The sequence below is a fragment of the Macaca thibetana genome, chromosome 16 (genome assembly GCF_024542745.1).
Source record: "Macaca thibetana thibetana isolate TM-01 chromosome 16, ASM2454274v1, whole genome shotgun sequence".
NCBI lineage: Eukaryota > Metazoa > Chordata > Mammalia > Primates > Cercopithecidae > Macaca > Macaca thibetana.
The window spans coordinates 77,828,089-77,854,420 of record NC_065593.1 but is presented as its reverse complement, the minus strand read 5'-3'; the positions used below and the strand labels follow the sequence as shown (position 1 = coordinate 77,854,420).

General features: G+C 46.5%; 1 protein-coding gene and 1 pseudogene across 6 annotated transcripts in view; both read left to right on the top strand.

Moving 5' to 3' along the window:
* MYL4 (myosin light chain 4) overlaps positions 1-21,320 on the top strand; it is a 35,091-nt gene extending 13,771 nt beyond the window's left edge. For 3 of the 6 annotated variants that reach the window (XM_050765790.1, XM_050765788.1, XM_050765785.1), the window contains exons 2-8: positions 6,709-6,871; positions 11,144-11,276; positions 17,561-17,710; positions 19,323-19,496; positions 20,022-20,099; positions 20,656-20,699; positions 21,150-21,320. In XM_050765790.1, the coding sequence (XP_050621747.1) occupies positions 6,743-6,871; positions 11,144-11,276; positions 17,561-17,710; positions 19,323-19,496; positions 20,022-20,099; positions 20,656-20,684 (693 nt within the window). In that variant the 5' untranslated portion in view covers positions 6,709-6,742 and the 3' untranslated portion in view covers positions 20,685-20,699; positions 21,150-21,320. Of the gene's footprint in view, positions 1-6,357; positions 6,412-6,708; positions 6,872-11,143; positions 11,277-17,560; positions 17,711-19,322; positions 19,497-20,021; positions 20,100-20,655; positions 20,700-21,149 lie in introns of those variants that run through there. The other 3 variants (XM_050765789.1, XM_050765787.1, XM_050765786.1) reach the window with 3 other exon arrangements.
* LOC126940077 (uncharacterized) lies at positions 18,277-18,396 on the top strand (annotated as a pseudogene).
* Positions 21,321-26,332: the final 5,012 nt, after the last annotated feature.

Sequence of the window (26,332 nt, the reverse complement as noted above, 5' to 3'; positions counted from 1 at the left end):
TTACTTATAGACAGAGTCTCATTCTGTTGCCCAGGCTCTAGTGCAGTGGTGCAATCTCGGTTCACTGCAACCGCTGCCTCCCTAGTTCAAGCAATTCTCTTGTCTCAGCTTCCTGAGTATCTGGAATTACAGGCATGCACCACCATGCCCAGCTAATTTTTGTATTTTTAGTAGAGACGGGGTTTCACCATGTTGGCCAGGCTGGTCTTGAACTCTTGACCTCAAGTGATCCACCTGCCTCAGCCTCCCAAAGTGCTGGGAATACCAGGCTAAAACATTTTGACTTCTATCCTTCATATCTCTTTTTTAAAATTGTCAATTAAATATAACCGTACTCTCCTCCATATCTGTTAGCTTTTCTTTTATGTTTTCTATTTCTTTGCCCTCTTTTTTTTTCTGGGAGATATTCTTTCTTTTGTTTTTGAATTCTCTAATTTGTTTCCCAGCTATATCTATTCTGCCACTTTTCCAATCTATCGTGTGCTCTATTTTGGTGATTACTTTTTCATACATAAGATCTCTGCTTTTTTTTTTTTTTTTTTGAGACAGAGTCTCGCTGTGTCCCCGGGCTGGACTGCAGTGGCGCTATCTCGGCTCACAGCAAGTGCCGCCTCCTGGATTCACGCTATTCTCCAGCCTCAGCCTCCCAAGTAGTTGGTACTACAGGTGCCTGCCAACACTTGCCTGGCTAATTTTTTGTATTTTTAGTAGAAACAGGGTTTCACTGTGTTAGCCAGGATGGTTTGATCTCCTGACTTCGTGATCTGCCCACCTCGGCCTCCCAAAGTGCTAGGATTACAGGCGTGAGCCACCGCACCTGGCCTGCTTGTTCTTTAAAAATATTTTTTATTATTTCATCTATTATACTTTTTATAGTTGATATTCTGTTTGTTCTTTACATTTTCTTGTCCAGGTGTCATATTAGTAATCTTTTCCTTCATCTATTTTAGCATGATTTTTGGGCTACTTTTAAAATCTTGGTCCATCTGTTGTCATATTTCCACTTAAGTTACACTGTGTAATCAAGTAAGTTGTATCCTTTCGGATTAGTTGTGCTATTCAGGTGTCTTGTTATTTTGTCCTTGGCCATATAGGTTGTTCTGTCCAACAATGCATACTAGTGCCATTGAGCTTAGAGGTTGAAGGCTGGGGTGAATGAGCCCTCCCTAAAACTGAGAACCCTTGGCCCCCAAACTCCCAAGTCCGTCAGGCCCAGCCTCATAAAATAACTCTTCATGTCAGAGCTTCGCCCTTTGCCCTCCCGCCTGGGAAAAGCAGCCTTAGGAGTACAGGTGTGAGCCACCGCGTCTGTGGCCGAAATGCTTCTTAGATTGTAGTTCACCTGCCCTGGATGTTTAGAGGGCTAAGGAGGGGGAACATCTGTCTAAAGTTGGGTTGCCCCCTTACTTGTTTTGATCACAAGCACAGTGCATCTCCAGTGCTTTGCTGTTACTCTTACCAACACCTGGACCACATGGTAAGTGAGGGAGTAGCACTGTTTGTTATAAGACAGTGGTGGAGGAAAAGAGAGATCAGAACCCTGAGAGCTCTTTTTCTTTTTTTAATCATTCCACAGCTGTGCCTGGTCACTTCCTGCCTCTAATCAAAGCCACCCTTCTACCACACCCACACCAATTTGAAACAAGGCCCTCTCCTTCACCCAAGGGGTTTCTCGAGGGTTTCTTCATTTCTTGGTATTTTCTCTTTGTAACTCTTGTGCGGGTGATCTTGGGATAGGGAGCCACAGTCACAGCAGTTCAATCAGGATCCAAGCTTAAAGATCTTGAGTAGCTGCTTTGTGCTAGACACTGTTCTCTGTGTGCCACTTGCATTAACTCATTTAATCCTCACAACTACATTGTCGTTATAACAGCCACATTTTACAGATGAGAAAACTGAGGCATAAGGAAGTTTAAAAATAGCCAGGTGTGGTAGTGCACACCTGTAGTCCCAGCTACTTGGGAGATTAAGGCGGGAGAATCACTTGAACCAGGGAAATGGAGGCTGCAATGAACTATGTTTCACCACTGCACTCCAGCCTGGATTACAAAGTGAGACCCTGTCTCAAAAAAAAAAAAAAAAAAAAAAAAAAAAAGTTGACTAATTAAGCCAGGACTCTAAACCAGGCAGTCTGATTCATGAGTCAGCTTTCTTAACCTCTGCCTTGCAGTAAAACCCAAGTTACCCAGTACTCTCTACGGGGACGATTGACATAGTGTTGGCCAGGGCATTACCCTGTGATGTCCAGACTTATGAGACATTGGTCAGAGGAGAGAGAGAGAGGGTGACAGGAACAAGGCATTAACAGCCAGGCTAGCTGTCAGCAGCATTTCCCAGGCAGGAGACTCTAATGGATCTCTCTCTGAGCAGGACACAGGCAGGCTCTGTGTGGTTAGAGATGAAGGGAGGAGGAGGAGTGAGTGAGTGTGAGCTCAGCCCAAATGAGGGCTGATGTCACTTCTCCTTTGTGCATTTGTGTCTGAATTTGACATCTGATGTAAACCGGTAGGTGTTAAATTCTGTCTTGTGTTTTCAATCTGCTGAATTGGAAGTCCCACATGGGAGCATTTGGGTGAGCCTCAGCAACGCTGGCTCAGAAACCACCAGATGCTTCCCAGAGAAAGTTATTTGTCTGCCAGTACCCACTGCCATACTTGCCTCTTCACACTACTACATCTCCTTCTTTCCTTGGCTCTGATGGGTCAACAGATATTGTAGGGCAAGTCTGTGTCATAGGCCCTGGGAAGGATACTCTCTCGATTGGTAAGATTTGAAGGTGAAAGTCACTGGCCATGAAACAGAATGAAGACCATAAGAAGATGGAAACTCGGACTCCAGTTACTGGGCTCTCATGAAGCGCGGCATCATGAATTTTAGTAAAAACAAGGCCAGGGGTTGATATGTTGCTTCTTCATGCATGGCTCTTTGCCTGAAACCACAGCTCTCCTCCAGTTGTTTCTGAAGTGTCAGGCACTTTTTTCACTGGGGCTGCCGAAAACGAATCTGAAACTGATTTGAGGAGCGTCTTCTCCCCTGCTGGGGCACCTGTGCCTAAGGTTTCAGGTGGTTGGGCATGCCTTCTCTGAGTGTTCTCCGTCAGACAGGCCGCCTGGCCCTAGAGACCTGCCACATGCTTTCTGAGCCACAAATATTTTACACCATGAGTTCCCAGCGGCTGCCCTTCCCCCACCTCCATTCCTTTCCACCTCTTCATCGTTCCTAATCCCACACCTTAAAATCCCTTTAGCCACTGTCATCTTACCTTGTCCCTTTCTCATGTGGACCTCTCTCTGGAATTTCCAAATCTGGGAAGCCTGAATGCAGCTCTAGCTTCAACCTGCTGGGCAAAGGAAAGTGAAATGAATCTCTTTGAATGTTTCCTACATGGCAGAGGTTGTTTGCAGTGCCCTACTCACATTATTTCATACAAATCTCATGACAATTTGAAAAGGAAATGTTTACCCTCGAAGGTCCTGAGGCCACTCAGGCTTAGATTAGAAAGTGGCAAAACCAGGCTTCAGACCCATCACTGCGTACCTCCAGAGTCCACAGTCCTTGCGTGATTTTGGATGCCTCCGGAGCCCCATTCAGCTTTCCCAGCTTTCTAACCTCATAGCTCTGTTCCCATGCAGACTTGACATTTTGCTTCTTAGACTTTAGAAAAGAAAGGTGGCGGTGGGGGGTGGGGGAAGAAAGGAAAGGAAGAAAAGAAAAGAACAACCTTCCAGCTTTTTCTTCTGAGGATCATACATCTTTGTAGAATAACTACGACAATAACATAATAACAATTTGTTGTGTGTGCGTGTTTTAACAGGAAGGGGGCATGTGCCATTCAGTGATTATTTTTAAAAAAATTAAGCCATGTAACCATTAGAAAATGATACTGTTTTACACACTGGGAGGTCCGGTATGTAAAGCACAGGAGTGGTGGTGACTGAAGTGATGGTGGTGGAAGGAGCTCCAAGGCCTGGCCTTTCTATGTCCCTTGCAGCCAGAAGCATGTCATGTATAAAGCAAGATAGCAAGATTTCTAGTCTCAGGATTCTGTTGAACATGGTTTGAAAGCCTCCTGATTATTTTTCCTTTTAAAATAAGCAAGCTGAAGCCCAGAGAGGGGAAGTGGCTGGCAAAGTCAGGAGTAGTGCCTGGGTCTCCCAGCTTCTATCCTGCAGCTTTTTACAGAAATCCCAGTTTGTATATTTTTGCACAGACTCCGCAGGATGCAGTCCAGGAAGGGATGCAGGTGGAGGTGGAGAAGGAGGAGGGCCTGGGTTTCCACTTTTTCTCCTTCCCCATCACCAACAACCTGAACTCCCAACCCCCGTGGGGAATGGGGTAGGTCAGGGAGAGGACTGACAGGGATTATAGAAAGTGCGATCGAGGGTACAAGGGATCAAGTTTGGTAGCCGACAAGGAAGAGAGGTGAGGCAGAAGATGAGGGGAGGAGGTGAGGTAAACAGAGCAAAGGACCCGCCTTCCCAGCTCAGGACCAGGGCTGGGCTCGAGTCTGGGCCCTGGTCTCGTTCTAATATCCCCTTGAGCAAGTCCTGGCACTTTTTCCTGCCTGTTTCCTTTGAGGGCTTCTCTGTCACCACCAGTAAGCATGTACAGGCTACAGGAGGAGCAGTGAAGAGCAGTGTGCTACAGAGAGCACTGCACCCTGGGAAACAGAATTAGTTGGACCAGCTCTGCCTGTAAGTAGCTGAATGTCTTGAGGCAACTTAAACGTTTCCTTGGACCTTAGATTCCTTGCCTGTAAAACAGGATGGGGCCAGATGATCTCTAAGGGTCCTTCTGGCTCTGAAAGCAATGATTTGGGGCATGGAACCTGTGGTTAGAGAGCTGGGGAATGGGCAGATGTGGGTTCCAGGGCACCCAGAATTGCAGGCTTAGGAGCTAACAGCAACCAGGCGTTCTGTGGTCTAGCAATCTTGCTTTATAGGTGAGGAAACTGGGCCTAGAAAGGCAAGTGATTTTTTGCTTCTCTCACCTTTATTCCTCTTTTCCCCTGAACGGTAGAGTCTGAAGGTTCAGGGCAAAGCAGTTTTGTGTAGTGGATACATACGCTTTTTTGTTGTTATTTTTCTGAATTATTTTGTTGACTTTCTAAGTTTTTTTTACATAAACAGTAAATGCTCGTTATAAAAATTTCCATTAATACAGGAAGTGAAAAAAGTAAAGAACTGCAAATTGCTGTTATCCTCCCACCCTTACCCCTTAGGTCCCCAGAGGTGTCTCTGTTAATGGTTCAGTGTGTATCCATCCTGATCTTTCCAATGAATGCACAAACTTGTATGCCTTTCCCCCATAACTGGATTATCATATACATTATTCAAGCATAGACTTTAGAATCAGACATATCTAGAGTCTAATCCCAGCTTATAGCTAATTATTTGAGTGACCTTGGCCAAGTTATTCAACCAGTTTTAGTCTCAATCTCCCCAGGTGTAAAATGAAAATAATAATAGTATCTACCTGGACTGGCTTGGCGGCTCATGCCTGTAATCCTGGCGCTTTGGAAGGCCGAGCCTGGTGGATCCCTTGAGCTCAGGAGTTCAAGACTAACCTGGGCAATTTAGCAAGACCTCATCTCTAACTAAAACAAAACACAAAAAAACTCCCCCAAAATTAGCCAGGTGTGGTGGTACGCACCTATAGTACCAGCTACTGGGAAGGCTGAGGTGGGAGAATCGCTTGAGCCAGGAAAGACGAGGCTGCAGTGAAATGTGATTGCGCCACCGCACTCCAACCTGAGCAACAGACCGATACCTTGTTTCTGTTAAAACAAACAAACAAAATAGTATCTACCTTATAGGACTGTGGTGAAGATTTAATGACATTTTATATGAATAGCACTTAACAGTTCCTGGTACTGATAGTAGTAAGCACTACACACACACACACACACAGAGCACAGAATGAGTTAGGGGTAGAGTGAAAACTAGACCCCAAGTTTTCTGACCCTCAATCTCCTCGACTTTCTACCACGTCTGTCTGCTTCTCTCCTAGGTGCCTAGGCGTGGGTTAAGTGCTCACTAGTTGTTGAATGAATGATTGAGGTTGTGTGTAAGGGGGTAGATCCAGGGATCTGAGGTCTGTGGAGTTCCTGGGATGCCTGCTCTGGAAAATGGAGACTTTCACTCTGTGAGTTGGGAGGGTGTGGGGCAGTGTGGGTTGGCTGGACCAGCTGTTACTTCGGAGCTCCACGCCTGGAGAGTTGGGCCTCTAGGCAGAGCTGAGGGCCCAGAGTGGCTCTCAGCTTAAAGGATCTTGGCTTAGAAGGAATGTGCAGTGGGCTGCCTCTGCTCAGGAGGGGCTAAAAAAAGCCTCACCCTCCCCTGGGCTTTGTGTGAGGGTTATCAACTGCTCAAGTCAGCTCATCTCTCCGGCTGCTCTGGCATATTTGAGAAGGTCTGTTTCCCTGGTCCTTGTGGGTTTCCACCAATTGGCAGGAAGGGATCAGCCTGTCCTAGAGGTGAAGAGAGAGGTGTGGCGTGAAGGGGAGGGGGCTGGTGGCCCCAAACCTGGTGACAATACACAGTTGTCAGCTGTACCCTGCTGGCGTTTCTTCCTTTTATAGTCAGCAGCAGTTGCTCTTGCTCTCACCCAGCCCCTCTGTGGGGGCTCCTGCCCAGGATAAAAGGGAAGGGAGGCGGCCCAGGCTCCTATCTCATCTCACAGACGCCACGTCTCTTGGTTTCTTCTTAGATCACTCCTCTGCCGAAGATCCCAACAAGACAACATGGCTCCCAAGAAGCCTGAGCCTAAGAAGGAGGTGGCCAAGCCAGCTCCAGCTCCAGCCCCTGCACCAGCCCCTGCCCCAGCTCCTGAGGCTCCCAGGGAACCTGCCTTTGACCCCAAGAGTGTAAAGGTAAGTGAGGCTCAGCCATTGGGATAGAGGTGGGGATGACATGCAGAGTCCTTTTGCTCTGGAGCTCAGAGATCTACTTTATGTGGGGCGGACTGGGATGAGGACTAGGGTGTCCATGACCCAGACCGCAGTCCCATGGGGCAGTGGAGTGGGTGTTGGGGTTGATTGATGAGGGGGAGATAGGGTCATAAACCTTTTCCATCAAGAATGAGGTGCTGCTTTGAGGGAGCCCTGTCCTGCTACCCTAGATTTGTGCAGCTAGTTGGGAATGGAGAGAGATACAACCAACCATTCATCCACCCTTTTATAAGGCATTGTGAGGACCACCATAGCAAAGTAAAAGAGACTAGCCTTTTCCTAGGAGGTAGTGGGATATCTTTATGGAGAACAGACACAGGGGAGCTGCCAGTGTAACTTGGAGTCAGTGATATAAACAGTGAGGGAATATCCTCCCTGTGCACGGCAGTTTGGGAAAGGCTTCACTCACAAACACTCTTATGGCAGGTGAGGGCAGGGTGGGAAGGAGGTTGTGGTTAAGGTAAGAGGCGCTTGGATTCCTGTCTTCTCTTTCCTTACCCAGACAGGCCTTTCCTTCTGTGGCCTTAGCCTGGGTTCCTATCTGTAGCATGCAGAGGACTGGCCCAACCGGGGCTGAGACCCTCTCTCCGACTGGATCAGGAAGCTGGGCCTGGTTCCTTTGCCCCACCCTGCTCTCCTCACAGAAAACATTCCTCTCCCTGGAGCTGGTGTGGGCCCTGCCTGCTGACTCAGTCATGTTAGACCTCCCAGCTCTCTGGCCCAGCTGCTGAAGGAATGGAACTGGTGGGAGAGGGGCGGGCTGAAGAGAGAGGGGGCCAGAGACCTCTGGAGAGGAGCAGTTTTAAGCCTTGGCACCAGAATGGAAGAGGTCAAGTGGCTACTGGTATGAAGAGCTATTAATAACAGGTTGGGAGTGCTGAGCCCCCAGGGATCTCAGCCTCAGGACAGGGCTGGGGGTGGTGAGGTATCAGGTCAAAATAAGAGCACAGGACCAGGTTCCGTGACAAGCAGGCAGGGAAATTAAAACCCAGAGCTCTAGTTGTATGACCTCCCTGCCCTCTGAGAATTCCTCTCATACCCACAGCCGGGATAACCCTACAATTATTATGCCAAAGACCCAGTCCCCACAAGGGGCAGGAGTTAAGGTGGAACTGCTTAGCCAAGAGATGGAGGCAATTGCCCCATTTCTGAACTTGGTTATGGCTCACTCTGGGGAAACTGAGGCTCCTGTAGGACCCTGAAAACACCTGCAGGTTTTCTAGGTCATACATCACTCCCTCTACAAGCTGAGCCTGGCAGGAAAAGCTGTTTCCCCCTTCAAGATCCCTCCTCGCCTTCATTTCTGATTTGTTCCCATAAAGCACTGTGCCTTTGGGTGGGTTGCCAGGCCTGGTCCCTGGTGTCTGGGCAACAGCTGCCTAGTGGCATCCAACTGGTGTCCTTCCCTTGGCCTGTCACTTCTTTCATTCACTCTCCTCTCTCAATTTCTCACCCATGAGAAATTGCACCCCTGGTTGCAATCCTCTTTTCCATGTCTGCATCTTCGTGGGCGTTGTTGGGGGTTGTTGAAGTTGCTTTGAAGTAGAAAAAAAAAATAGGTATCTTTATGAGAGCCATTTTCCCTATTATTGTGTTATACTTACCCAGTTCCTTTGATTAGAAGGTTCTTTCCTCCAAGATAGAGCAGAAGCCAGGTGAGGTGACTCGTGTTTATAATCCCAACCCTTTGGGAGGCCGAGGCGGGAGGGTCATTTGAGGCCAGGCATTTGAGTCCAGCCCGGGCAACATGGCAAGATCCTCGTCTCTACAAATAAATAAATAAATTATAAAAAAGATTCGAAGATAGAACACAAGCAAACTTAAGCCCAATGTGTGTAGTTATGACCACATCTATTGAGATTTTATGTTTTTATATTAATTGCTCTTACATGTTTATTCCTGGTACTTAAAGCATTGCAAAGTAAGGCAAACTGTGCCTTTCCTCAGAGAGTGAATGCAGAGCATCCTTCAGCCCATCTAGGGGGTTCCTTTAACTTTCTGACCACCCCCCACTTTTGGCAAAGTCTATTCCTGGCCACAGCTAGTTTTTTTTCCAACCCGGTTAACTCTCCACTGCCCCAACCCATCCCCAGCTCATGGCTGCCACCTCTGGGTCCTCATGAATGGAGGTCAGTTCTTGGAGATGAGGAGATGGGATGGGCACAGCACAAGCAGCAGCAGAATTAGTACTAGGAATGATGGCACTTGAAGAAGAGGCTCCAGGATTGGAAGCACCACCAGTGGAGAGGGGATGGGATGGGATGGGATGGGGTGGGGTGGGTGGGGTGCATAAGGACCAAGAGGTAACATACAAGATCTTAAATCAAAATGATGACTTGGGCTGGGTGCGGTGGGTCATGCCTGTAATCTCAGCACTTTGGGAGGTGGAGGCAGGTGGATCACGTGAGGTCAGGAGTTCGAGGCCAGCCTGGCCAACGTGGTGAAACCCTGTCTCTACTAAAAATACAAAAATTAGCTGGGCGTTGTGGTGGGCGCCTGTAATCCCAGCTACTGAGGCAGGAGAATTGCTTGAACCTGGGAGGCAGAGGTGGCAGTGAGCCAGGATTGCACCATTGCACTCCAGCCTGGGTGACAAGTGTGAAACTCCATCTCAAAAAATAAGAATAAAAAATAAAATAAAATAAAATGATGACTTACGCTTGGCCATTGTCATTCACTCTCCTCTTCTGTACTCAGCATTAAATTATTATGCATTATGAGGGGGAAGTCCAAAATGTATTACTTCTTGCAACAAATACTTTTTCAGTGCCTACTATGTACTAAGCATTTCAGTGAACAATAACAAGAATCCTTGCCTGAGGGAACAGTGGCTTCAAGGAGACAGAGTGCACATAAAGGCATGACTGGAAACAATTAGGAAGCGTGGAGGGCCCATGCTAATTACTCTTGCTGTCCCAGAGTGCCTAAGAGTGTGTCAGAAGGCAAAATTACAACACATTTAGTTTTAAGATCTGAATTGGCTTTGATGTTTGAGTCTAGAATCTGGTAACAACGAGCCGAGCAGAGGAGGTGGTATTATAGACAGAGAAGGGCAGAGGCAAGCAGAAATGAAGAGCAAAATGCAGATTGGTCATTGCAAAGTTACTTTTCTTGTAAACGTTAAAGCAGATGGCACTTTCTTATCACGCTGGCTGAAACGGTCCTGTTTGGGGATCTGGCTATTATCTCTCACTTTCCTGATTTCTTGGAGAATCAGATCAACAACTTAGTTTCAGCTTGGTGATATGGAACTTCAGTATGAGTGAATCTATTTTGGTTTGGTCTATTGGGCCTAGTGTAGGAGCTCAGTACAAAACAATGGCCTCTTATAAATTGTACTTAACTAGGGACATGTGCGGAAGGAGGGGCTGGAGTGGGATGGGGTGTGGGAAGCCTTCATCGAAGGGAGTGGATTTAAAATCAGAATCAGATAGAAAGAGGAGTCAAAGGGTGGGGAGTGGTGGTGCCCAAAGAGGGCAGAAGTGCAGCTTGTCAGAGGACTATGGACTAGGAAGAGATTGAAGGGGCAACAGGGAGGGCAGTTTGTGGGTGGCTAGGATGGAGAATTTACCTTTGACCCAAAGGCATTGCAATAGGGAGTCCGTGTAGGTTCTACAATTATCTAGGGAATTTTTCTTTCCCTTGCCCTCTTACCTGGAACCATCACTTAATAAGTGGTATTGAGAGAACTTTGGAGTCTGCATTACAGTTGTCCTTCGTTCTCTGTAGGGGATTGGTTCCAGGACCCCCATGGATACCAAAATCTGAGGATGCTCAAGCCTCCTATGTAAAGTTTGCATATAATCTACACACAGCCTCCTGTATAATTTAAATCCTCTCTAGGTTACTTATACTACTTAGTACAATGTAAATACTATGTGATAGTTATGTTATGTATTTTTTGTACTATATTTTATTGTCATGTGATTATTTACTGTTTTCTGAATATTTTCAATCCGGAGTTGGTTGAAGCTGGGGAGGAGTGCTGACTGTATTTTATAGCCTGTCAGTTGTGTCTCATTCAGCAGGAGACTTGTGTTTTACCCTTAGCACAAGTCTCCTTCCTTGCTTATCAGTGGCCTGCTGGAGGTGGCCAGACTGTATTGGAAGCCACTTCTGCTTCTGCTTCCCTTTGGGGACCTTTACAATTGCTTTTAGCAATCCAAGCTCTCACTTCTATTTCCCTCCCTGCAGATAGACTTCACTGCTGACCAGATTGAAGGTAAGTATGGACAACCCCACCTCTCCGTCTCTATTGCATTTTCCTGGAGGACGAGGAGAAGAAGGAGGAGGAGGAAGAAGAGGAGGAGTAGTTGTTGTCCTCATGGTAATAGTAATCACTATCATCATCATAGCAAACCTGTATTGAGCATTTACCATGTGTCAGGCACAGTCCTAGGCACTTTATATGGATTCACTCCTTTAATTCTCATAACAACACCATGAGGTAGCAATTGTTACCTCCCCCATGTACAAGTGATAAAACGGAGACACATAGAGATGGGGTGACTTGCCCAGTCTCACATGGCGGTCAGCAGTAGAGCTCAGGTTCAAACTCAGGCAATCTGATTCCAGATCTGTTTTCTCAACTACCCCGCCAGACTGCTTGGAGCACAGCAGATGCTTAACAAAAGTTAGTGCCTTTTTTCCTCCACTCCAAAGATCTATCTAAGATATTTGGAAGCCCTCATTTCTGTTCCCATTATTGGAAAGCCCTCCTTAGTTTACCAGCTTCCTCTCCTGCCACCATGAAGTCTGCCAAGATGCTAACCCACTAATGGTGGCAGGGCCAATGAAATGTTTTATCACGTGATGCTCCATGTCCCCCAGCTGTAAAGCAGGACTCACTGTCATTGCAGTATATCCCCCACCGAATGCCTCCAGGACATAAAATTATAGGAATTGGAGGACCTTGAACAGTCACCTAATCCGGCCCCCTCATTTTAAGCACATACTCTCTTTTAAAAATCAAATGAATATTTGCACATGGTAAAACAAAAAAGCAAACACACACACACATTACTTAAAAGTAAATAATAAAAAATAAAAATCCTTTTTTTCCATGCTGATTCCTCTCCCAAAGACAACCACTGTGGACAGGTGTTTATGTATCCTTTCAGAAAAATATATAATGATACACAAGCTTGTGTGTATGTATGATGAGTGTATACAGTTTATACAAATCAAGCCATGTGATACACACTGTCCACCTTTTATTAAATATATACTTGGATTTAGTAATATACAGTATTTGGATATCTTTTCACAATTAACACAAACAGTTTTTTTTTTTTTTTTTTTTTTTTTAGACAGAGTCTCACTCTGTCGCCCAGGCTGGAATGCAGTGGCATGATCTCCGCTCACTGCAACCTCCACCTCCCAGGTTCATACCATTCTCCTGCCTCAGCCTCCCGAGGAGCTGGGACTACAGGCGCCCGCCACCACGCCCGGCTAATTTTTTTTGTATATTTAGTAGAGACGGGGTTTCACTGTGTTAGCCAGGATGGTCTCGATCTCCTCACCTCATGATCTGCCCGCCTTGGCCTCCCAAAAGTGCTGGGATTACAGGTGTGAGCCACCACGCCCAGCCACACGAACAGTTCTACTTCATTCTTTTAAACAAGTATATAGACTCTCACACATAGGTGTAACCTTTTAATTTAATCAGGACTATATTGATAGGCTTTCAGATGTTTCCGGTTGGAGGATATCAGCTTTCTTTTCCCAGGTGGCCTTCCTAGCAGTGGTTTAAAGGATGGTGCATTTTAAATTATAATGGTTATTGCCAGGTTGCTCTCCAAAAAAGTGACACCGGTTTACCCACAAATACAGTGTGAGAGCTGGCATATGCCTTTTGAAACTAGTAAATTGAGCCTGACTCTGTTTTCATAATACTCAGTGGATACTCACTTGCAGTCAGTATTAATTTCAATGCATTTTAGTTAAATATATACTTACGTGGATATAGAAACATAAGGATACTAGTGAGGACTGGAAAATCAACTAATGATTTAAAATTTTAACTTCCCAAATGGCCAACTGGAACAGATGGTTGTGTCTTTTCAGGGCTGATGGGGAGGGGGTAACTCATTCTGATCTTTTATCCCTCCGACCTTGAAGACATTTTTCCTTCTCTTGAATCAGAATTGTTTTTCCTTTAATTTTACCCCAGCGATCTTTTCATTTGTTTTTTGGTGAAGATGATAATGGTTTTCTCATGTTATGGTGGAAAGAACATAATGTGGAATTAGGAGACTTTCGTATTAGCCCTAATTCTTCCACTATTGGCCATTTCACTTCTTTAAATCTTAATTTTCTTATCTACAAAGTGAGGGTATTTGGGTTTCAATTCAGACATTCTAGTCCATTCAGCATCCTCTAGATATCCTCCATCTATTTGGAGATAGTTTTCAAATCCCTCCTAAGATTTATATTCTCTAGGTGACATGCCCCAATTTATTTTATTTTATTTTATTTTATTTCATTTTATTTTATGCTACCATTTTATTTTATTTTGAGACAAGGTCTTGCTGTGTCACCTAGGCTGGAGTGCAATGGTGCTATCATAGCTCATTGTAACCTTGAATTCCTGGTTTTAAGCAATCTTTTCACCCCAGTCTCCTGAGTAGCTAGTACTACAGGCATGTACCATTGTTTTTATGTTTTGTAGAGATGGGGGTCTTGCTATGTTGCCCAGACTAGGCTCCAACGCCTGGCCTCAAGCAATCCTCTGGCGTCCCACAGTGCTGCGATTATAGGCATTAAGTCACTGTGCCTGGTCTCCCAGTTTCTTTTGTGCTTTTTTTTTTTTTTTTTTTTCTCATAGGAATTAGCTTCTAACCCTTGACTTCCTTCTCATCCCTCTCCAGATTTCTGTATTCTTTTAGAGAGGGGAGTCACTGCTGTAGTAAGCAGGTGACTACACTACTGCAGAGTATTGAGGAAAGGTCTCTTCTGGACCCTTGAACATCACCTCTAATACCTGAAAATCACACTGGCTTTTTTTTTTTTTTTCTAGTTGTAGTCCTAAACATCAGTGTTTGATTTTTTTTATGTGCATACCAGACTTCCCAGCAGGCCAGGCGATAGGTTGGAGCATCAGCAGTTATAACAAGCAGGTGTCCTCCTCTTCCTCCTTCCTCCCCATCATTTCCTTGGTTTCCTTAATAGTTGATCATAAGTCATATCTACATTGGCTTTTAAATGAGGATAATAATACCGATAGCATAAGGTTTTCTCATAAAGATTAATAGAGTGTTCTATGCAAAATTATTTGCTCAGGGCCTGGTTCATGGTAAGTGCTCAAATCATAGGTCATTGTTCTTATTACCCTCCTCTTCAGGTTTCACCCTCTTATTAAGCATCATTACATCTTTTTTTTTTTTTGAGACAGAATTTTGCTCTTGTTGCCCAGGCTGGAGTGCAATGGTGTGATCTCTGCTCACTGCAAACTCTGCCTCCCGGCTTCAAGTGATGCTCCTGCTTCAGCCTCCCGAGTAGCTGGGATTACAGGTATGCATCACCAGGCCCAGCTAATTTTGTATTTTTAGTATAGATGGGGTTTCTCCGTGTTCATCAGGCTGGTCTCGAACTCCTAACCTCAGGTGATCCTCCCACTTCGGCCTCCCAAAGTACTGGGATTACAGGCGTGAACCATTGTGCCAGGCACATCATTACATTTTCTTTTGATGAGACTTCCTCTTTTGTTAAACTTGACCTCACTCTTCTGAATGAACTAGGAGATCAAAAAGTCTGACTTCAGATTCAACTAACAAATGTGTATTTATTGAGCACTGAATTTGTGCCAGACACCATGCTAATTGTTTTAAAAGTAAAAAAGATTAAATCCTGGCCAGGTGCAGTGGCTCACACCTGTAATCTCAGCACTTTGGGAGGCTGAAGCAGGTGGATCACTTGAGGTCATGAGTTCGAGACCAGCCTGGCCAACATGGTGAAACCCCATCTCTACCAAGAGTATAAAAAATTAGTTGGGCGTGGTGGCACGCACCTGTAATCCCAGCTACTAGGGAGGCTGAGGCAGGAGAATTGCTTGAACCTGGGAGGTGGAGGTTGCAGTAAGCTGAGATTGTGCCACTGCACTCCAGCCCGGGTGACAGAGCAAGACTTTGTCTCCAAAAAAATAAAAATAAAAACAAAAAAATAAATAAAAATATTAAATCCTTATAACAAGGCTATGAGGTAGGTGTTATTTCCTTTTTACAAAGGAGGAAACCAAGGTTCAGTGAGGTTAAATGATTTGGCCAAGATCACACAGTTAAGTGATCCAAATTAGGATTAAACTCAGTAAGATAATACTAGACGCACTGTTTATGCATTTACTATGTTCTGGACATTGTGTTAAAATTTTTTACATATATTATTGTATTTATACACATAGTATATTTACATACATTATTATATTAATTTGAATGTAATTTAAGAAACCTATGATAGCCAGGCGTGGTGACTCACACCTGTAATCCCAGCACTTTGGGAGGCCGATGTGCACGGATCACCTGAGGTCGGGAGTTCGAGACCAACCTGACCAACATGGAGAAACCCCCCATCTCTACTAAAAATACAAAATTAGCCTGGCGTGGTGGCGCATGCCTGTAATCCCAGCTACTTGGGAGGCTGAGGCAGGAGAATTGCTTGAATCTGGGAGGCAGAGGTTGTGGTAAGCCGAGATCATGCCATTGCACTCCAGCATGGGCAACAAGAGTGAAACTCCATCTCAAAAAAAAAAAAAAAAACTAACTAAAAAGAAACCTATGATGTAGGTACCATTTATATAAGAGGTTTTTAGAGGTTAAATATTTATTTGTCCAAAGTCAAGTAAGCAATGGGAATGAAATTTGAACTCAATTATTCAGTAATATGAAGGAAATGTGGTTTTATGTCTTTTAAATTCATATAAAGCCTAAGAAAGAGTTGAAAGTTAAGGTCCGGGGAATCTTCTGTGATATGTGGAATGATTTGTAAATAATCCATATGCAGCCTCTAGAGAAAGAAGTACTTGGAAAGGATTAAAACTGGCTTTTTTCCCTAAGTAGTTCATGAATTCTTTTTTGGCTTATACTGTTAATCTGCTTAGTAAACCACTTCTTTGTGGGTAGCATAAGGTAACTTCAATGCCCCTCCCAGGCCAAATTACCTCCACTAATGAACTGGTTGAATCCCAATCAATGAAGAATTGGGCCTAGGTGTGGTGACTCACACCTATCATCCCAGCACTTGAGAGGCCAAGGCAGATGGATCACTTGAGGCCAGGAATTTGAGACCAGCCTGGCCAACATGGTGAAACCCAGTCTCTGCTAAAGTACAAAAATTAGCCAGGTGTGGCGGTGGTGGTGGGCGCCTGTAATCCCAGCTACTCAGGAGGCTGAGGCACAGGAATTGCTTGAATCTGGGAGGTGGAGGTTGCAGTTAACCGAGATCACACCACTGCACTCCAGCCTGGGTGACAGAGCGAGACTGTGTCTCAAACAAAAACAAAAACAAAAACAAAACAAAAACAAATCAATGAAGAGTTAAGGTTCTTTGAAAAAGGGACCAGGAGTGCCTTCCTTTGGTCTTGCTGCGGGGATATTTGCCCTGCTGCCTTCAAGGAGTCCAGTCCCTATGGTTCTGGGCTGGTAAGTAGGAAACAGAACTGGGAAACAGTTGTAACCACCATTTGTCGATTCCCTTACCATATGCTGGACATTGCTCGGCGTGCTTTGTGATCCCACCTGCAACCCGCTCAAGTGATCACTGTATCTCCACTTAGAGCTAAGAAAACGAGGGCCCACAGAGGTTAATAGTTTGCCCCAGGCTGTATGCGAGTGGATGGCAGAGCTGGGGTGGTCTGACAACTGCCTCATCAGGCCTGGGAGCCGCCTTTCAGCCTGGAACAGGCAGTACTGATAATAGCTGACTTTCCAGCGGTCTTATCACTTTGTAAAATGCTTCCACACACTGCGACCTCCCTTCGCTCTCACAGTGACAGGCCCAGGGAGTGGGGTGGAGTTGTCACTCCCTTTGTGTGCACAGGAAGCTGAGACCCAGCCCAGCTTATCCTGCACTCTGAGGCAGAGCCAAGATGAGAATTTAGGAGTCCTCAGTTCCGGGCCAGTGCTATTTTCACTTGTCTGTCATTTCAACAGTCAGGAACCTCACCTACACCAGAGCAGGATGTGTGGGTGGGAGGGGTGGAAACCAGGGAGACATTTGAATTTTTTTTTTTTTTTTTTTTTGAGATGGAGTCTCACTCTGTCATCCAGGCTGGAGTGCAGTGGTGCTATCTCGGCTCACTGCAACCTTTGCCTCCCGAGCTCAAGCGATTCTCGTGCTGCAGCCTCCCAACATTCGAATTTTATAACAATGAAGCAATAGAAGAGACCCCAGGCCCAGCCCTAGAATGGGTCGTGGAGGCACCAGGCTGCCTCTTGGTTTGGCAGAAGATGAGATGGGGACGGGTTCGAGGGAGGGCCTAGGCTAATGGACAAAGAGAAATATTGGAATATTTTAACAACCACGCGCACCTACTATTCAGCTTGGTGGAGGCTGATTGGCCACCAGCCACCACCTTCAATGGGGATTGGGGGGTATGGCTGGGTCTTCTCTTCACAGAGTTCAAAGAGGCCTTTTCATTGTTTGATCGGACCCCAACTGGAGAGATGAAGATCACCTACGGCCAGTGTGGGGATGTACTGCGGGCCCTGGGTCAGAACCCTACCAACGCCGAGGTGCTGCGCGTGCTGGGCAAGCCCAAGCCTGAAGGTCAGTGCGTCTGCATGGCAGACCTCTCCCAGGGTCCAACTTGCAGTCCCTGGGCTCCCTCCTTGTCCAGATTTTCTCTGCCATCTGGGCTCTCTCTTCTCCCGCTTTAGCCCCTCAGGACCAGCCTCCCCTACCCAGCTTACCCTAGTCCCACTTTGAGAATTTTTCTAGACGTCTCGTACTTAAGTGACCCTGGAGGAAGGTAGCCTGGGCTTGTTTCCCTCACGAGGTTGGGAGCTCCTGCGGGGCAGGAGCTACATTCTGTTGCCTCAGTGTCTGAGGAAGGCTGGGTGGGAATCTGGAAATCTGGTAACTGATGGTTCTCACTCCCCAGCCCAGGAGCTCTCAGGAGAGGCATCTGTCACAGCACCCAGTATCCTGTGGTGGCCATCGTGAGCTGTATTACAAATCATTTGTTTCTAATAATGGTTAGAGTACTGACTTTTACAAATTGTTTGATATGAATTAGAGCAGCTTCAAGATTCTTAGCTCTACATGCTGCCTCTTGCATTCATTTGCACTTCAATAGGTTTTGGTGAGTGAGTGTTTAGAAAGTGGTGCAAACGATTCTTTTGTAGCTCATAAGTGTGACCGTTGAGTGTTCATACTCATGTGTGAGCTGTGCCTCCGTCAGTCCTTGTTACGGCAGATGAAAAGAGGTGCAAGGGCGTGTGTCCCATTTGTAATGTCATATGTCATGTGTGCTAGTCAAGTTAACAGCTGCTCTAAAACACACACACATGCTTCTCCTCAGTGGTGTTGGCATGGGATTTGGGGTGGGGTGAGCCTCTCAGCAAGGGCGGGCCATCTCTGGAGGCTTCCTGGGTCCCATATTGGTTCCCCCCTCCATCCCTTGGTTCTGGCCCTTTCCCCTTCTCCTCTGGCTGAAGATAACCGTGGGGGTGAAGGATGTGGGCAGGAAAGGACCAGAGGGCTAGGAGCTTGTGTCTCAGAAGTCAGAAGCAAGTCCTGGGTGCTTATAAAAGAAAGAAATGCCCACATTTGTGGTATTTAAAAATAGTTTGCCTCTATTAAATTAAAGCTTTTTAACACACTACCATGTGGGAGAAGTGCGCTGTTCACAAGAGAACTGCGAATTTATAAAACTTATTGATTCAGAGTAGCTTCAAGCAGTGTGCTCTAGTGATGGGACCCCATGCAGAGTGGTGCAAACATTTCTTTTTTCAGTCCTGTCTGTTTGCCCCTGTGATTATAGGTCTGTCACATGTCAAGGGTCTAAACTGAGTGTGAGGCCCGGGCTGCGTGGCACTTCGGGCCCCTCACATCCTGCTGCTGCCACCCTCAGCTCCTTCACCTGGTTGGCCACCTGGTGCTCAGAGGTCTGGGTGGAGGGCTCCTTTTTCCTTCCACCCTACTCCTTTCACTGAGAAAAGAAGGCCCCTGAGACTGTCTCCCTAGGCCCCAGTCCCCTGCCTTGCTTGGATGGGCAGCTCTGTGTCCTCCAGGAGCACTAATGGGTGTGCCACCCAGAAGTAGCTGTAGCCCGAGCCCTGGGTGCTGCCAGACTTGGGGTGAGGCCCCCTCTTGACCCTCTGCTTCCCTGAGCACCAGCTCACGTTGCTTTCTCTTTCTCTACCCTGCCTGCCTAAAGAGATGAATGTCAAGATGCTGGACTTTGAGACGTTCTTGCCCATCCTGCAGCACATCTCCCGCAACAAGGAGCAGGGCACCTATGAGGACTTTGTGGAGGGCCTGCGTGTCTTTGACAAGGAGAGCAATGGCACGGTCATGGGTGCCGAGCTTCGGCACGTCCTTGCCACCCTGGGTATGCCAGCTGGGCAGAGATGGAGACCAAGTGGGAGGAATGGAGGGGTGGGAGGTGCCAAGGTGACATATACTGGTTGGGTTGGGGGGTGGTATACAAGGGTCTTTGCATCCTGAGGATAATGACCTGATCCAGGCCCTGCTTCCCTGGGCTCTGCAAGAACAACCATCCCCAGTTGGGTTTGCTCAGCAGGTACCAGGGTTTGGGAGAGGAGGGGAGAGCAGGTTGGCAGAGCAGGGGTTACTCCTGAGGCCTGAGAGGTGGGACTCGGGGCTTCTTTCCTTGTCTTTGCCTGAAACACTGAGGCCCTGGCAGCTGTAAGGCAAAGGGGGAGGCTTCGGAGACTGGGCAAGACCTTAAGACCCTTGACCCCACCCTTCAAAGCATTTGGGGGAGGCTTGGTTTGAACCACTTCCCAGATCCAGGCAGTCTTGAACCTTCAGACTTATGGGGGTATTTGGGTATTGCCAGTTCCTCCTTTGCCATCTGTAATTAAGAGCGCACCACCTCCCAAACCCATTGCAGGAGAGAAGATGACTGAGGCTGAAGTGGAGCAGCTGTTAGCTGGGCAAGAGGATGCCAATGGCTGCATCAATTATGAAGGTATTAAGCCACGCCTTGCTTCCCAGGGCAGCCAGGGATGGTAGCGTGGGAACAGCTTGGGTGGGGTAGGCCCAGGAACTGGGGAGTGTGTGTCTGATGTGGGCTTTGGTAGACCCCCTATTGGATGTTGTTCTTTTCCATCTTGTGAGTGAACCTCCTAGTGTAATGGTGGGAGCATGGATTTTGCAGCTAGCTCTGTGATATATTAGCTGGTGGACTCGATTAAGTTACTTATTTTCTCTGAGCCTCAGTTTTCCCGTCTGAGGGATAGGGGTGATGCTGGCACCTTTCTCAAGGCTGTGGGGATTCATAGCGATAATGTAGTTCATTCCATTTGTGTTGAGAATGAGCACAGAGAGTGGGCACAGAGCAGAGTTTAAATGTTTGCCCTTCTTCCACCTTCTCCCCACCAACCCCCAAATAAGAGCAGGAACTACACAGTCTGGAGAAAGGAGAGTGGGAGGGTTGGAAGTCAGGCAGTGTGGAGAAGGGACAAGTGGTTTATGGGCCTAGAGGTGCTGAGCCACACGGCAACTGATTTTCATTTCTTTCCTAGCCTTTGTCAAGCACATCATGTCGGGGTGAAGCAGAGTCTTCCAGGTGAGTGCAGCCTCCCCCCCGGTCCCTTCTGGGGTCACTTAGGGCCTTAAGAATACCACCACATGCCCTAGAAGGCATCTGCCCCAGCCCTGACCCCGTAAGAGGAAACCACTTGGGATCAGGACGTGAGGACAGTCCTGCTCACTCACCATCTCCTGTCTCCTGCCTGCCTTTGCCTGTTCTCCCTGTCTTGACCCTGTCAGTCACATCCTCTTGCCTCTCCCAGGATCTCTCAAGGCAATGCCCTTCCCTCAGGCCTGAGGTCTCCTGTACAGGCTCCTGGGAGTGAGAAAACCAGATCCCAAGTGGAAGAGAGAGTCCCTGGCCTGTGCTCTTGACCCTGTTCTTCCTCACTTCTTTCCCTAGGTTCTCCCTGTGATCCCCCTGGGTGTGGTAAGGGGCTGGGTATAGGAGGCTGAAATGCCCTTTCCACCTAGCACTTTCTTTCAGGTGCCTGGCCCTTGGCCTTAGCCATACCAGGGTGAGTTAGAGAGAGGCCCCGGATGGTTGAGCTGAGATGGAGTCCTCGACTTATCACCACGCCGCTGCCCCAAGGACCTTACAGACCCTCCCTGTTAATAAACTGCTCCAATACGGTCAGGCTGGGCTCTGGGATTATGACCAGTCTCTGTTTTGTTTGTTTTTTAAAAAACTAATTAACAGATTGAGTTGGTTTGTGGTGTGTGTGTGATAATGTCACCTGCGGTCTCATGTGTGCTCAGAGAAATGAGTAGCATCTGGGAGCTAGGAGACAAGGACAAAAGCCTGTGGATCTAGAGATATTGGGGTCAGACTCAGGAGAGTAAGCTCTGGAAGGCCAGCAGCTTGAGGAGTTGTCACCTGGAGGAGTTTCATTCCCTTCTGGCTCACCCTCTACCTTATCACACCTCCAGGTGGCAGGCAGAGAGAGGCCAGGCTGAGGCAGGGACTCCTCCTGTGGTTCTTGCTGTTGCTGCTTTTAAACAAAAATTGTTGTAAAATACACATAATATAAAATTTACCTTCTTAACCATTTTTAAGCATACAATTCAGTCAAGTAAGCTATATTCACATTGTCATGTAGTGGTATTAGTCTCTCTTCATGCTGCTGATAAAGACATACCTGAAACTGGGAAGAAAAAGAGGTTTATTGGACTTACAGTTCCACATGGCTGGGGAGGCCTCACAATCATGGTGGAAGGCAAGGAGGAGCAAAGGCACACCTTACACGGATGGCGGCAGGCAAAGAGAGCTTGTGCAGGGAAATTCCTGTTTTAAAAACCATCAGATCTTGTAGACTTATTCACTATCGTGAGAACAGCATGGGAAAAACCTGACCCCATGATTCAGTTACCTCCTACTGGGTCCCTCCCACAACACGTGGGAATTCAAGATGAGATTTAAGTGGGGACACAGCTAAACCATATCAGTAATCAATCTCCAGAACCTTTTCATTTCCACCAGCAGAAACTCCATACTCATTAAACTACTCCCCATTCCCTCCTTCCCCCAGCCCCTGGCAATCAGCATTCTACTTTCCATTTCTATGAATTTGACCTCTCTAGATAAGTGAAATCAGACAGTGTTTGTCTTTTGTGGCTGGCTTATTTCACTTAGCACAATGTCCCCATGTTCCTTTTTTAAGGCGGAATCATATCCCATTGTATAGATGGACCACGCTTTGGTTTGATCCTTGCTTTTTTAGGTGCCTCTTCCTCTGAGTGCAAAGTTCCCGGTACTTGGTTCAGTCCTGCCTGTTCTGGACATCTCATTGACTCCAGACACAGGATTCCAGCTCAATGCCTTGGAAAGAGTCAGGGTCAGAGGTCATGAACCTCAGGCTGAGAGGGAAAGGGAGTGGGTAGAGGCATGTGGGAAAAGGAGACACCTGAAAACCAGCAATTGGGAAGAAGAAGCAAGATGATGTGATGAAGTTAAAGACACACGTATATGAGTAGAAATATTTAAATGGTAGCACAGGGGTCCAGTCATCCAGTCATCCCAGAAAGGGAGTCCCTACATCCCCGAGAACTCCCCAAGGTGAAATAAATCCTTCCCATGGCCTTTCTATTGCGTAACTGTCAAGCATCCAGCCACAGAACTCTGTGGAACATCTATGAATTCAGCCAAGGCTGCCTGCCTGTCATGGGAAGCTAAGCACCACAAGCCCAAGTTTGCCCTTCTTAGAATTTACAGTCTGGCTGGGGAGACAAGGCCAAGATCTATGTATATGCCCTTCGTTTCCCAGATTTTCTTTGAGGAAGGGTTTCAGCTTTGGGAGTGACTGGTTGAATCTCAAAATCAGGGATCTTCATACAGTTGAGGAGTTCATTGAATCCAGTGGTTCTCAAACTTCGGTTTAGCCCCATAGCCTTTTGTTCAGACTAAATTTTATAAGGAAGTCAGTGCATGAAGCTGAAGAACACAGCTTCTTTGGCTGAGGAGGAGAGGGCTGGGTTCAGGCTTCTTGGAGCCTCTAATTGGGCTCCTTGGAGCAGAGCCTGTTCACTGATTAGTCAGACTTCCTAAGTGTCGAAATCAGGAAAACAGATCCTTAAAGGTGAAGTGACTTGATCAAGGTCACAGCTAATGTTGACAAGGTCCCTTGAATTCTACTTTTTCTCAATTTTCAACACACCATTTTCAACCTGCCTTTGAAATGTTTTCCAAGCTTGGCTCCTAGGACTCTCTTCCTTGTCCCTACCTCTCAGACTGCTCTTATTGACCTCACTTTCTGCTTCTTTTCTTTAAATCACACCCCCAACTTGAGATGCCAACATTCTCCTTAGCACTGGGACCTTGTCAGGTTTTCCTCCTTCCCTTCTTTTCCTTCTTTTTTAACATTTATTTTAGGCTCAGGGGTACCTGTGCAGGTTTGTTACACAGGTAAATTGCATGTCTCAGGGGTTTGTTGTACAGATTATTTCACCACTCAGGTAAAACACATAGTACCTGATAGGTAGTTTTTTGATCCTCACCCTCCTCCCTGTCTTCTTTCTTTCTTCAGCAAGTATTTATTACCCACTGTATTCATTTGTGAAGAACTGGAGTTAAGGTTCCCAGTGATTTGAAAACTGAAAGTGGTTTCCTTGCCCAGAGTAGGTTACTGTTCACTTAAGCAAGCACATAAGTAACCAGGGATAAACAGAGAATGATCCCCAAATAGCATAGGGATAACTCCATCTATGTAACATATAGTGTAAGTTTTAAGGAACCAATAAAAGGAGGAACCAGAAGGAAGTGAAGCATTACAAGTATTTTCTCTGGGAGAAGGGCTTTCAGTGAGACCTTAAAGGAAAAGGTGCCCCAAGGTTGGTGCTTAGGCCCAGGGAGAAGAAGAGCATGAACAGAGGTCATGGCTCACTCACTAATTCAACAGATGCCCACTGGGTACCTGCTGTGCACATGGCACTGGCATGAGCCTTGGGAATATACTGAACCACACAGACATGGCCCTTATCCTCATGAAGCTTTCAGTCTAGTGAGAAGACAGACATTAGTTATAATCATGTGACGACATCAGCTGACATTTATTGAACACAGTATTAATTAAGATTATATTTGGCTGTGCGTATGGAGACCAAAACACAGCGGCTTAAGAGACATGGAAGTGCGTTTCTTCCTCCCATTGCAATCCGGAGATTGGCAGTCCATGGCTGGCACAGCTGGCATGCTCTACGTGGGTCCTCAGGGACCCAAGTTCTTTTATCGTATGGCGTCTCAGTGTGTGACCTCTACACATGGTCTAAGACGCTGCTCCGGCTCAGCCATCACTTCCACTGAGGGAATAATTCAGGAAGCATTTTCATTTCATTTCTTTTCTTTTTTCTCTTTTTTTGAAATGGAGTCTCACTCTGTGACCCAGGCTGGAGTGCAGTGGCACGATCTTGGCTCACTGCAACCTCTGCCTCCCAGTTCAAGCGGTTCTTCTGCCTCAGCCTCCGGAGTAGCTGGGATTACAGGCACGCGCCACCACACCTGGCTAATTTTTTGTATTTTTAGCGGAGATGGGGTTTCACCATGTTGGCCAGGCTGGTCTCAAACTCCTGACATCAGGTGATCCACCCGCCTTGGCCTCCCCAAGTGCTGGGATTACAGGTGTGAGCCACCGCACCTGGCCAGAAAGCATTTTCTACTTGACAAACCTCCTTGGGAACCAACTTATTCGCTACCTCCATGGTGTTGGGCTTGTTTATCTGAAGACAGAAGAGACTCTTGTCCTAGTCATCCTTTCCCCAACCCCGTACTTTGCCCGGCCCATAACAAAGGTTCGGCACTTGCCCCTCCTGGGAAGAGGTACGCATAAAAAGTGACTAAATAAAGTTCACGATTTTCTTCAACTAGACTGACTTCCACTATTTCCTACCAGATCCAGACCATGTACAGTTGACCCTTGAACAGCATGGGCTTGAACTGTGTGGATCCATTTATATACAGATATTTTTCAATAAAATGTACACTGAGTGTGCCTGTCCTTTCTGCGTCTCCTTTCACCTTCACCTCGTCTTCCACCTCTGCCACCCTGGGACCGCAAGACCAACCCTTCCTCCTCCTCAGCCTACTCGACGTGAAGATGAGGAAGATGAAGGCCTTGAAAATTATCCACTTCTACTTAGTAGTAAATATATTTTCTTTTCCTTATGATTTTCTTAACATTTTCTTTTCTCCAACTTACTTTATTAAAGAATGCAGTCTATTATATATATATATATATACACACACACAAAATATGTTAATTGACTGTTTATGTTTTTGGTAAGGCTTCCAGTCAGCAGTAGGCCATTCATAGTTAAGTTTTTGGGGAATCAAAAGTTATATGCACATTTTGGATTGCACGTGGGTTGGTGCCCCCCAACCTCCATGTTGTTCATGGGTCAACTGCAGTTTATGGAAATAGGACTGAGCCTACTGGGGGCCCTTCCACCACCCTGAGGGGTTCCTGAATGAGGGCCTGAGAAGGCGGCATCTCAGGCAGGATGAGTGTGAGTAAGTGGGCCAGAAGGAGGAAGGGAAAGGTGTCCCAGCTCTGGGGGCTCTGGCCTGCAGCCATCCTGAGGGGATGATGACACACGAGGGGACACAGGGAAGCTCCTTCTCTGGAAAGAGAGTATGGCTGTGTGTTCCCTAAAGGCCAGGCTCTCTGCTCCCCGTGGACAGATGCTGGGGAGAAAGTTGCCCAGAAAGTTGTCAGAGAGAATGGATATCTTCATGGGAATTTCCCACTGTCAGAGGAACGAACAGCCAGTGACCTTCAGGAGGGAGGTGGGAAAGGAGCAGAGGGAGAGATGGTATTCAGGGGCCTTCTCTAAGTCTCCTCCCTATCCACTGCCACAGGCCCCTGACAGAGCCAGAGCCTCTACTACCCCGCAGAGAGAAAATGAACAAAGCAGTCACTAGAGCTAAGATGATCATCATATGCGGTCCCCTGATGTCAAAGGTGAATTTCAGAGAGATGATAATAAAGAGCATCATCAACTTACTGAGTACCTACTATATGCTGGCACTGTGCTAAGCACTTCTATCATTCTCTCATAGCGGTTTAGGAGTTTATGTATTTGTTAATTAAAAATATTTATTAATTTAAATTTATTAATTTAAAAATATATAGGAAGAATAATAACAACAAACTCGACTCATGATTTTTCTAGTTTCCC